This window comes from Pan troglodytes, chromosome 13 (genome assembly GCF_028858775.2).
Source record: "Pan troglodytes isolate AG18354 chromosome 13, NHGRI_mPanTro3-v2.0_pri, whole genome shotgun sequence".
Lineage (NCBI taxonomy): Eukaryota > Metazoa > Chordata > Mammalia > Primates > Hominidae > Pan > Pan troglodytes.
The window spans coordinates 138535677-138548325 of record NC_072411.2 but is presented as its reverse complement, the minus strand read 5'-3'; the positions used below and the strand labels follow the sequence as shown (position 1 = coordinate 138548325).

General features: G+C 40.4%; 1 protein-coding gene across 2 annotated transcripts in view; it reads left to right on the top strand.

Moving 5' to 3' along the window:
• IQCA1 (IQ motif containing with AAA domain 1) overlaps positions 1–12649 on the top strand; it is a 180015-nt gene that overhangs the window by 133011 nt on the left and 34355 nt on the right. For both annotated transcript variants that reach the window (XM_001152559.6, XM_009444612.4), the window contains exons 14-15: positions 447–554; positions 4781–4980. In XM_001152559.6, the coding sequence (XP_001152559.1) occupies positions 447–554; positions 4781–4980 (308 nt within the window). The remainder of the gene's footprint in view (positions 1–446; positions 555–4780; positions 4981–12649) is intronic.

Sequence of the window (12649 nt, the reverse complement as noted above, 5' to 3'; positions counted from 1 at the left end):
TGCTCCAATACAAATTGTACATCGATCTTAAATAACTTATTTTTAAAGTTTGCACAAATGTTATACATAATCTATTGGAATATAAATAAAGCAGAGCCCCCTATATTTCAGCCTTTTTTGTGTGTCCTTCTTTTTAGCACTTTGTCCCATTTCACATAACTCTATATTCAAACGTCATTTTAGAAAGTATTAGGAGGTTAATATAATAGTCAACATCATTCCCAGTTTACTCTAGCTAGTACAGCAGGGCTTTCTTGCCTGGATAGCTTTTCTTCAAACCTTTATCTGATAAAAGATGTGTTCTTCATAATGACTCTCCTAATAGGATTCTCTTTGCTCTGAAATGTTCAATTTGTATTCTCCGATCGTTTTGCAGATGCCAAAATTATGCAGCTCAGACCAGCGCTGTTTTCCATTTATTGTTCCTCTGTTTCTTTTCTCTCCAGGTGAGTACAGCTACCTGGGGACTACTCTTCGCCAGGTGTCCATAGAACCCATGCCCTCCCTCCTGGATGTCAGACAGCTCATCACATTGTACGGAATCTGGCCATTAGGTAAAGACTCAGCGTGCGCGGATGTGCCTTTTCCAAAGCAGCTTGCACTGCTTGCTGGTTTGGACAGTGTGTTCCTGTTTGTCATCAAAAGTACACTGCTGCTTAACTTTTCCTACTGAGAATTCTGAGTGGGCACAGTTTCATTTTGATAGTGCACCCACCAGCACACAAAGTACTACCAGGGAGAGCACTTCTGCACCCTCTCTGCGTGCCTGCTTAGCAGTGCTGGGCTGAAGGACATACGGGCAATGAGCTGGGGGAGATAATAGGCAAAGCAAGTACCTGCAATTACGATTAATCAAATTAGAGAACGGGCTAGGGCTACCACTTGCCTTTTACCCACAGGCTCCTATTACCAGGTCCTAAACAGAGGCAGCCTTTCAGGAGTCAGTGCAAGTGTGTCATGGATCTAAAGGATCACCTTTAAGGCCCTGCCAGTTTTCACTGACGTCTACTCTCACTGCTAAATGAGGCTCAATTGTGACTTTTTTCAGACAGACACACTAGAGCTCTGTGGTGTGCAGGCGATGCAGGAAAGATGGGCTCTCCACAACACAGATATCTGCGGCTCACGTTCGCTTTTTTCTTTTTTTTTCTTTATGGCTTTGATATGTGTATGACCTGAATCACCAGGGGCAGGGATGGCAACTCCAGCCAGGAGTTTCAGTTCTGACAACAACTCTCAAATAGAAATCACCTTCTGGGTTTTTAATTTGCTTTAAAATGAGATGGGAGTAGTTCAAACCCTTATTGTTCCACTTTGACTTCAGAACTTACTTATGCCTATTGGCAAGAAATAGTTAATTCCTCTTCTAAATTGATGTCAGAAGTAGTAAATGGAATTTGGGGTTAATATACATTTATGTATATATAATATATGTTTTATATAATAATATATAATAGCACATAATTTATATTATATATAACAAATATATCATATTTGAGGGGCAACATAATTTGTGGTCAACAGAATAAATGTATAGGTGTCAATGGAAATAAAATAGAGGAGACCTCACACTTCCATGAAGCATCATGGAAGGCAGTAAGACAGAAAGCACCAAGAGGCCAGGCGCGGTGGCTCACGCATGTAATCCCAGCACTTTGGGAAGCCAGTGTGGGCAGATCACCTGAGGTCGAGTTCGAGAGCAGCCTGGCCAACATGGTGAAACCCCGTCTCTGCTAAAAATACAAAAAAAAAAAAATAAATAAAAATAGCCGGGTGTGGTGGCAGTTGCCTGTAATCCCAGCTACTCAGGAGGCTGAGGCTGGAAAATTGCTGGAACCCGGGATCGCGCCATTGCACTCCAGCCTGGGCAGCAAGAGTGAAACTCCATCGAAAGAAAGAGAGAAAGAGAGAGAGAGAGAAAGAGAGAGAGGAGGAGGAAGGAGGGAGGGAGGGAGAAGGAGAGGGAGGGAGGGAGGGAGGGAGGGAGGGAATAAAAGAGAAAGAAAGAACCAAGAGCCAACAAGTTTGGAAGGGAACGCCTCCCTAATGAGGTTGGTGTATTTCACAGCTGCAAAGGATACAAGGTGGTATCTGTGGTTTCCAAGCTGGCTTTGAACACACCACAGAAGGGCCCTCAGGAAGCACCCCACCCACACCCTCCCTTTCTCACTGAGGAACCTACTGTCCAAAAGGGCTATGGGGTCCTCCAGAGAGCAGAGCTGGCTGGGGCATTTGTTCTCATGACAGGGCATGTGTGCCAAGTGTTTGGAATGCATAGAAACGTTAGGCAGATGAATTGTGTGCACAGTTAAGCTTTTGGGAGGCTGATTTACATTTCATACATTAAAATAACATCCTGTCATGAAAAGGAATGTCTGGGGGCTCCAGTTGTTTAGATAACCTTGATGGTGGCGGCTGCCCAGACTAAAAACCTGGCCACTCAGCAGAGGACCTTGAGAACATCTCCTGGCCGCTTACATACTTGGCCAGGAGACACCGGCTGCAGCCTGGGGCTAGGGCTTAGACTCCGAAACCACCTTGGTAGAGAAGAGGAAGTCCAGGAAGTATCTGGTCAGCATCCACCCACCCTCCTGGAGGTATTACTGCCACGTAGAGATCAGGGAGAAGTGAAGGGTGGGGGCATGCTCACAGAGCAGAAACCATGTCCACTGTTTCATCTCCTGCCAGACCCCTCCAGGTGGACGTGGTCCAGCTTTTAGTGATTCGTAAGCTGTTCCAAGATGCAGAGGCACTTCCTTGGAGTCACAGGGCTAGGAAGGGGCTAAACTGGGTTGAGGACAGAGAACACTGGCCTCCTTGTTATCTCTTAATTCTCGGAAAGTTGAACAGGGCTCAGGTGTGAAAACTGGAACCATACTGTGTCTCTTGGTAACTCTACGAGAGGGGCAGGAAGAGCTGTGGACACTGGCACATGTGTGTCCTGTCAGCTCCTGGGCCCTCTGTCCACCTTTGTTCTCCCTGAGGTCAGCCAGGCCCCGGTTGAAGAGGCCTCCCTGGACCACCCTTTTCACCTCTCTGGGTGACCTTGGTGACCACCCCCTTTCTCTGGAAGGCCACTGCCTGTGTCACTGCCACACACTCTCCCGGGTCCACTCACCTGCCCTTGCTCCTCTGCCTCCTGCTGCCCCCTCCCAACCCAAGGCTCTGTCCTCAGCACTGTTCTCTCCTTCCTCCACCGCTCCCAGAAACCTCTCCTGGCCCCCTGGCTTCAGCCAGCACCCCCCTGGCACCTGCAGTCCCCGACCACCTTTCAGGGCCCCTGACCGCTGGCTCCTCACCCCTCCCTGTGCCAGCCTGGCTTCCCAGCCCCACATGAAGCCTGCCCACACACCCCCCTCACCACATGCTACCATTCTGCCCATTCCTCAGAGGCTGGCCCAGATGCCACCTCCTCCTGGAAGTCCAGCCTGAGTCCTCCGCGGGGAGCAGTTTCTTCTCTGAACTCCCTGTGGCTCTCCTGGACCTTCTCACTGCTTGCCTCCCGTTCTCATTATGGCAACTCAGGTTCAGCTCCGCCCCTGGCCTGAACTCTCCACAGCAAATCCTGAGTCTTTTCCACATTTGTGTCACTCCCCGCCACAGTCCCCACTCCTACGGACCCCCACACTAGCTCCCAGCCAGGGCTGGCACAGAGCAGCCTTCCATACCCAGGTGTCCAACGCAGGGCAAATGAATGGCATCTCTCTCCTGTTGTGGAAAAGAGTCTCTGCTTTATCCCATTAGATTGCTGCAGCCCCTACTAACCACAAAAAAGGCATGCTCATCGAGTTACGTGGTAAAGAGAATTTGCTCAAAACTATTTTCCAAGTTTATGTGGAGAATGGTAGGTAACCATAAAAATTAGGTGTCTAATCATCACTTACATTTTCTGTATCTTTTCAATTATACAAGAAAAAAGAAAAGCATAATCATCATATTGACATTTACAGAGTATCAAAAAGAGCCCATTAAGTGACAGAATGCAAACTAACATGATAGTAAATGATTTGATCACAGCACTTTCCAGAATTTAATCCCATTCACTTTTTAGTTGCTTTGTGCCCAATACCTGCTCTGCTTGTGTTCTCTGCAATGGAGAATACCCACACCTGAGGCCCCTTCTGGGCACTAAGGAAATTGACAGTGTGGTGGAGAACACAGGGCATGAACCTCTGAATGACTCCAGTAATTCAAGTCACTTCATTATCAAGTGTCAGGTTAACTCTGCCGCTACTGACAGCTAGAAACCAGGGCAGGAGAAAGAAGTTCAGGCTACTGCTGCCTGGATCTCCGTCCTCCCTTTATCTCACAAGAATCACTAAATGGTAGGCAAGAGGGTTGCAAGGAAATAAACACTTAGTCAACCTTATCGTCTATGTCTCCACATTCCTCTTCCCAAGCTTTCAAAGAATTTAATGCTGCTGCCGACGAGCAGAGAAAGCACTCAAAAAAAAAAAAAAAGCCAGAGGTAAGCTATTGCAGGAATGCTCTTTTAAATTATGATTTTAGGGGAAATACTGATGTGGAGAGGGGGAGAAGAAGGGTATTAAGGATCCGCAGAGACCCTATGGCTCTACCACGAGCCCTGACATACAAATTAAAGGTGTCACAGAGCCAGCTGGGATGGAGGCGTGTCTCTGGTTTGAAATGCTTTGGATGCCTTTATCACTGTTGCAGAAAGTGGAGTCACACGATGCAGTTTTGACCTGGAGTTATCCTAGTTGAAGAACCACTGATTTTCTTGGCAGAACATCAGCACCTTTGCCTCTGCCTTTTTCAGGTTCTGCAGCAGTGCATGAGAAAGCTCCTTTGGTGAAATCGCTACTGTTAGCCGGGCCGTCTGGGGTAGGGAAGAAAATGCTGGTCCATGCCATCTGCACCGAAACGGGAGCCAACCTCTTCAACTTGTCCTGCTCTAACATTGCTGGGAAATACCCTGGCAAAAATGGCCTCCAAATGATGCTGCATGCAGTCTTCAAGGTATGGATTACATTTCTTGGTTTCCAACTCTCCTCCCTCTTTCAAATTACACTTTCAAACCCTGCAGATAATTTCCATTGGCAGACAAGCATGACTCTCTTAAATTTCCTCATTGTCTACTCCTGCAAATTACTTCATTATTGCGTATGGCCAAACACACACAATTAGAAACAACTTTTTTCTTTCCGTAAGCACCCTACTGTGCCATCCCAATCACCCTCCCTCTGCCACAGGAACCCTTCTGGAAATGCTTTCATGTCTCATTGAAAATTAAACCCACAATTTCTTTGCTCGGCCCACCTCACTGTAATAATTGGCATCAGGTAGAGATATTTGCATTATTTGGATTCTTCCTCACATGACATGAGTTGCCAAGGTATGGCACCTTCTGTGCTTCTGTGCACTCCTCACACAGGTGTGATGGAAAAGCCTGCAGGCACCTAAGCCGACCAGAGTAATGTAAAGACGTGCTGATATCACAGGATCCGAGCAGCTCTGTGATCTTAGCTAAGCTCCTAGCTTCCCTGGGTCTCCATTTTATCATCACAAAATGAATGCGTTTGAAAGAACTTTGATACAGATATTTTATATTTAGTATCAAGGCTTTACAAAATTTAATTTCTACTTGGTTGAGAACCTCCAGGTTAGCTTTATGCTATTCATTTGAGTTACTGCCATGCCAGCTTTTACTGTATCAAAGCCTACATGGTGGCAAACACTGTCCCATATTGGAGGCTAGGTGTTGGCTCTGTATCTGCTTTCTAAGGGGCTGTAAAGCATGAGCGATGCTCATCAACGAGGCAGTTTACAGGGATGATAAACGGACAGGAATGTCTCCTTAGTGTCATGCTAATACACCAAAAAACAAGCAGTAGGATTTCTTCCCTTAGCCACGTGGTCCCTCCCACTGCAGCGACTCAGGACGTCCCACTCTCCTTTTCTCTCGTGCTTGTAAGGAAGGAGTTCAGAGAGGAAACTGTAGAGTATACAATGTGTAACCACCATTTTCATGCACTTTATGGTCATTGTACAACTTTTTTTTGAAATTTATATTCGAGTCATTTACCTACAGTTGATGCTTGAACAACACAGGGGTTGGGGCGCTAATCCCCTGTGCAGTTGAAAATCCACATATAGCTTTTGACTCCCTAAAAGTCTAATTACCAATAGCCTACTGTTGACTGGAAGCCTTCCTGATAACAGAAACAGTTGAATAACACGTATTTTGTATGGTGTATGTATTATACACTGTATTCTTATAATCAGCTGGAGCAAAGAAAATGTTATTAAGAAAACCATAAAGAAGAAAAAATCTATTTACTATTCATTAAGTGGAAGTGGATCATCATAGAGGTCTTCATCTTTGTCTTCTTCACATTGAGGAGGCTGAGGAGAAGGAGGAAGAAGAGGAGGAGTTAGCCTTGCTGTCTTAAGGGTGGCAGAGATGGAAGAAAATCTGTGTATATATGCACCCACACAGTTCAAATGAGTGTTGTTTAAGGGTCGACTGTACCTTTCATTGGGTTATTGTTTTCATTGGTTCATTTCATTGTTTAGGTTAATTTCATATTTTTTAGTATTTCAAAATTTCTGAGAATTTTGAGGAGCTCCCCAACTATATGCATTTCTGTATTTCTCCCTGTAGTACTGTCAGTTGCTTCATATATGTTGAAGCACTGTTATGAGCTACATCCACGTTTAGGATTGTTGTGTCTTCCTTCCTGGTTGATCATTTTATCGTTATGAAATGACCCTTTTTGTCCTGGAAATACTCCATGTCTTGAAATCTACCTGGTCTGATACTAATGGAGCCACATCAGCTTTCTTATGCTGAGTGTATACGGTATATTTTTATGCTGTTTTATTTCCAATATGTCTATGTCTTTATAGTGAAAGTGCATTTCTTATGGATAGCACATAGTTGGGTTTTGCTTTCTTATTCAATCTGACAACATATGTCATTCAACTAGAGCATTTGCTCCGTTTATTTTTCTATGCAATTATTTAGATGATTGAGTTCACTCTACCATTTTGCTATTTGTTCTCCATTTGTTTCATTCCTCTTTCATTCAACTTCTCTTTTCCTGCCTTCTTTTTGGTCTCTTTTTTTTTTCTTTTTTAGTGGTGGCCTACGGATTACTGTAGTCACTCTTAACTTACCACAGTCTGTAGAATTAATACGGTATTTTACATAAAATATGAGAATCTTGTGACAACATAATCCATTTATTATCTCTGTCCTTCATTGTCTTATTATACATTTTACATCTATAAATGTTATATATACCACAATAGAATGTTATTTTTGCATTTCACGGTCATTTGTCTTTTTAAAAAATTGAGAGAAGAAATATACTCTTTTATACATCTCCATATATTTGCCATTTTTAGTACTCTCTTTGTCTCTGTCAAGTTAAGTTTTCACCTGGTATCATTTCCCTTTCAGCTGAAGAACTTCCTTTAGCATTTATTTTAGTGAAGATCTGCTGGCAACAAATTTTCTTGGCCTTTATTTTATTTATCTTAAAATATTTTTACATTGCCTCCATTTTTGAAGGATATTTTTGCTGGATTTAGAATTCTGGGTTGACCTTTTTTTCAGCACTTATAAGACATTATTCCATTGTCTTCTGGCCTTCGTTGTTTCTTATGAAAAGTTAGCAAATTTTTGAATTATTTATCTCCTGTGTGTAATGTGTAGATAAACAATTCTATCTCCTGTGTAATCTCCTGTGTCATTATTCTCTGAATGGTTATAAGATTTTCTCTGTTTTGATTTTCATCAGTTTGACTATGATGTGTCTAGGCATTCTTGTTTGGTTTTTGTTGTTGTTGTTGTTGTTGTATTTATACTTCTTGTAGCTCACTGTGTTCATTGAATCTGTAAACATATGTTTTAAATCAAATTTAGAAACTTTGGGCCATTATTTTCTCCAATTTGTATTTACTTCATTCTCTGTCTCCTCTCCTTCTGAGGCTCTAATTATATACACATTTGACTGCTTGATATTGCTCCACAAGTCACTGAGATTCTGTTCTTTCTAGTTCCCACATTGGATATTAATCTGTATTCAAATTTACTTACCCTTTCTTCTACCATCTCTAATCTGCTATTAAGCAGATTAGATTTGCCATTTTTTAGTACTCTCTTTGTTTCTGTCAAGTTAAGTTTTACCTGGTATCATTTCCTTTTGTCAAGTTAAGTTTTCACCTGGTATCATTTCCCTTTCAGCTGAAGAACTTCCTTTAGCATTTATTTTAGTGTAGATCCGCTGGCAACAAATTTTCTTTTTTCTGATCTTCTTATTTTTTATTTCTGATCTTCTTATCTTTTGCTTTTCATTCTAACACTTACATTTGCTTATTACTCGTTTTCATTTCTCTGCTGTAGTTCTCTATCCGCCCATTTCATATGACCATCTTTTTCCTTCAAGTCTTTGAACTTAATTGCCTTAGAGTCCTTATGTGCTCATTTCAAAACGGGGTCATCATGGGGCCTATTTCTATTTGACTGCTTTTCCCTTGACCATGTGTCACATTTCTCTGTTTTTCATCTGATTGATAATTCTTATTGTATATTGGACATTGTGGATCGTACGTTGTGGAGCCTCTGAAGCAAGCGGGGCTTTGTTCTAGCAGGCAGTTAAATTACTGGCTGATCAGCTTGAACTTGCAGAGACTTCGTTTTCCATTTTGTTAATATGGGTCTATTTTGACTTTGTCTGTGGTCCAAAGCAAATCTCTTAGTCCTGGAATATGGTCTGTACTCCAGAGTTTCAATGGAAATCCTGTTTACCAAGCTCCTCTGACTTGGCAGTAGCTGAGGAATGTGCTCCGTTCTCTGTTTTTCATCTATTGCTTTTCACTGAGCTTCTTGGAATCTTCCCCCACGCAAGCACACATCTAAAGTTAGCCAATGATTTGAAGGTGAGCTGGAATTTGAAGCCAGGCAACCTGACTTGTGGCCTCCATGTGCTTAACTACCAAGTTGTAAGCACTAAGTTCTTCAGAGGAAAGGTAAAATGAACCCATCCTCTTACCCAAAAGAACACCTACATTTGTTCATTCTAAACATCAAATTTTGTTGACATTTGTCAAGTAACAGAAGCACATAAATATAAAAATATTAGTGTTTTGTAAGCATCTATATATCCCAGACTGTTGCATACATCACTATGTATTAACTCACTCAGTCCTTACAACAACTCTATGAGGTAGGCACTATCATTATACCCATTTTACTGTTAAGAAAACTGAGGCACAAATCATTTTAGTAATTTTCCTGGTTGCAGTGCAATGATAGGATCTCACACAGTCTGGCTCCAGAGCCTCCAAGTTTCAAAACTGCATTATACGGCCGCTCACTGAAATAGGGCTGAATGGCTGAATTAAGTATCCATTTTCTGACTCACCAAACAGCTTAGTAGCTCCTGGTGTGAATCTAGGACAGAGCAAGGATGTGATCTTTCTGTTCTCACTCTAGGAAAGTCTTTGTTCCTGCTGCTGAGAGATTTTTTCTTGATGCCAGATAAGCGATCTTTGCGTTTATTAGAATTATCACAAACTGGCATTGTGTGGACTGCAAAATGCTGGGTGTCAAATTATTAAAATGTGGAGCACCACATTCACCCACCTGGGCCACTTCATGTCAGAGTGCCTGACACACACCTCATTAAACTTCACCTTTCTTGTGTATATAACTGATTAATGAAAGACCCAGAGGTCTCAGGAGTGGGAGTCAATCAATTAAAAATTGTGTGCGGTGAGGCCACCGTGTCCCAGTGTGACTGACAGAGCAGCTATCTGCATTGCAAAGAGGTATTTGCTTTTAATTAACCAAAGGCAAGCAGGACAGGATGCTTGTGCTGGTAAGTTGACGGCAGGAAGCTGGAGTGCCTGACTGTGCCGTGTGAGCTGCACAACACCGGCCGTGGCTCAAGAGCAGCAAAATATGGTTCATGGCATTTGCAGGAGAAGGTGAAATAACAGAAGGGCCTGATTCCTCATGGATTCTTCCTAGACAGAAGTCCTGTTACCAAGTTAATCTCGAGAGGGTAAATAATGCAACTACAGGGAAATGCTTGTCATTTCTCACTTCAGGCAGGTGGCATTCGCCTCACTCACAGCACCGTGGAAGCACGCAGGGAAAATGAGTCTCCAATTCGTTTCACAACCGTAAATTCAAATTCATTTTGTGATCATTGTGTTTGGAGGATTTATTTTACACACAGTAACTAATAGAATAATGAGTGAGGGGTGAGGGGAAGCGTTTCCTTTTTAAGAAATGTGTCTACAAGTAAATGACTATTTACTTGTAGACTATATAGTATATATAAGCGACTCTATATAGTATGTATAGGCGACTCTATATAGTATGTATAGGCGACTCTATATATAGTATAGTCGACTGTATATATAGTCTATATAGTCCACTATAATAGTCTATATAGTCCACTATAATAGTCTATATAGTCCACTATATATAGTCTATATAGTCCACTATATATAGTCTATATACTCCACTATATAGTATATATAGTCTATATTGTCCACTGTATATATAGTCTACATAGTCCACTGTATATATAGTCTATATAGTCCACTACATATAATCTATATAGTCCACTACATATAATCTATATAGTCCACTACATATACTCTATATAGTCCACTATATATAGTCTATATAGTCCACTATATATAATCTATATATAGTCCACTATATAGTCTATATATAGTCCACTATATATAGTCGACTATATATAGTCCACTATATGTATAGTCCACTATATGTATATTCCACTATATAGTGTCTATATAGTCTACTATATATAGTACATATAGTCTATAGTCTAGTCTACTATATATAGTATATATAGTCTACTGTATATAGTATATATAGTCTACTGTATATAGTCTACTATATATAGTATATATAGTCTACTATATATAGTCTAGTATATATAGTCTAGTCTACTATATATAGTCTAGTCTACTATATAGAGTATATATAGTCTACTATATAGAGTAGAGTATAGTCTACTATATGGAGTAGAGTATAGTCTACTATATGGAATAGAGTATAGTCTACTATATAGAGTATAGTCTACTATATATACTCTATATAGTCGACTATATATACTCTATATAGTCCACTATATATACTCTATATATAGAGTATATATAGTCGACTATATAGAGTATATATAGTCGACTATATAGAGTATATATAGTCGACTATATAGAGTATATATAGTCTACTATATAGAGTATATATAGTCTACTATATAGAGTATATATAGTCTACTATATAGAGTATAGTCTATTTTATATATATACTATATATAGTGTATATATAGTCTATATATAGTGTATATATAGTCTAATATATAGTGTATATATAGTCTAATATATAGTGTATATAGTCTACTATATATCGTGTAGTGTATATATAGTCTACTATATATAGTGTATATAGTCTACTATATATAGTATAGTCTATTTTATATATATAGTATATATAGTCTATTATATATGGTATAGTCTACTATATATAGTACATATAGTCTACTATATATAGTCTACTAGGGGAGGAAAGCAGAACCTAAGAACCTCCAGGGGCAGAGAGGACCCTCCCCCCAGATCCAGGGGGCCGCTGAAACGTCCTCTGCTCCAGACTCCTTCCCTGCGCCCTGCCCTGGCCTTCCCTTGCCTCTCTAATGAGAGGTCTGGAGGGCGGGGGCCATTCTCACTGGCAAGGCAGATGCAGGAAGAAGCAGGATGGCCTTCAGTTGCTTCATCATCTCACACTGGGATATTCCCAGCAGACCCGCTGGCCCAGGAATGGCCTTGCCTCTGTGTCTTGTGGAGGGCACATCCTCCCACAGGGTGGGGCATGCGGAGCTGATGCTTCCCCAGAGTCCAGCTAGGGGGCCACACGACGGTCTTGGGACCTGACCTAGAGTGAAATCCAGAGGTCAGACCTCTGGTTCTCTTGCATTTTTGTTGAAATTCAGCACTCTGTCACTTTTCTCATCTGTAAAATGGGCACGTCGATTCCTACCTCATCAGAGCTTTGATGCAATTAAAAGAGAAAGTATGTGTAAAACGCCTTAGCATGTGCCTGACTCCAGGGTGGAGGTCAGAAAAGGCCCTTCCTGCTCCACTGGCCCCTGGTTTACTATTATACAGACTCAAGGAGACTGGTACCCGGGGGGAGGGGGGGGTGGTAGGCAACAGCCCTGCCTTATAACTTCTTTCACCTGTGAAATGTTTATTGCATGTTCATCATTTGTCAAATATTTATCAAATATTTATAATTTTTATATTTATATTTTATAAATATATATTTATAACAAAATATATATTTATATATAATTATAAATATAAATATATATAATATAATATATATTTATATTATACATATATTTATAATGTAATATAGATTTATATTATACATATATATGTATAATATATAAATATATATGTATAATATATAAATCTATATGTATAATATATAAATCTATATGTATAATATAAATATTTATAATATAAATATGTATAATATAAATATTTATAATATAAATATGTATAATATAAATATGTATAATATAAATATGTATAATATAAATATGTATAATATAAATATATAAATATGTATGTATAATAT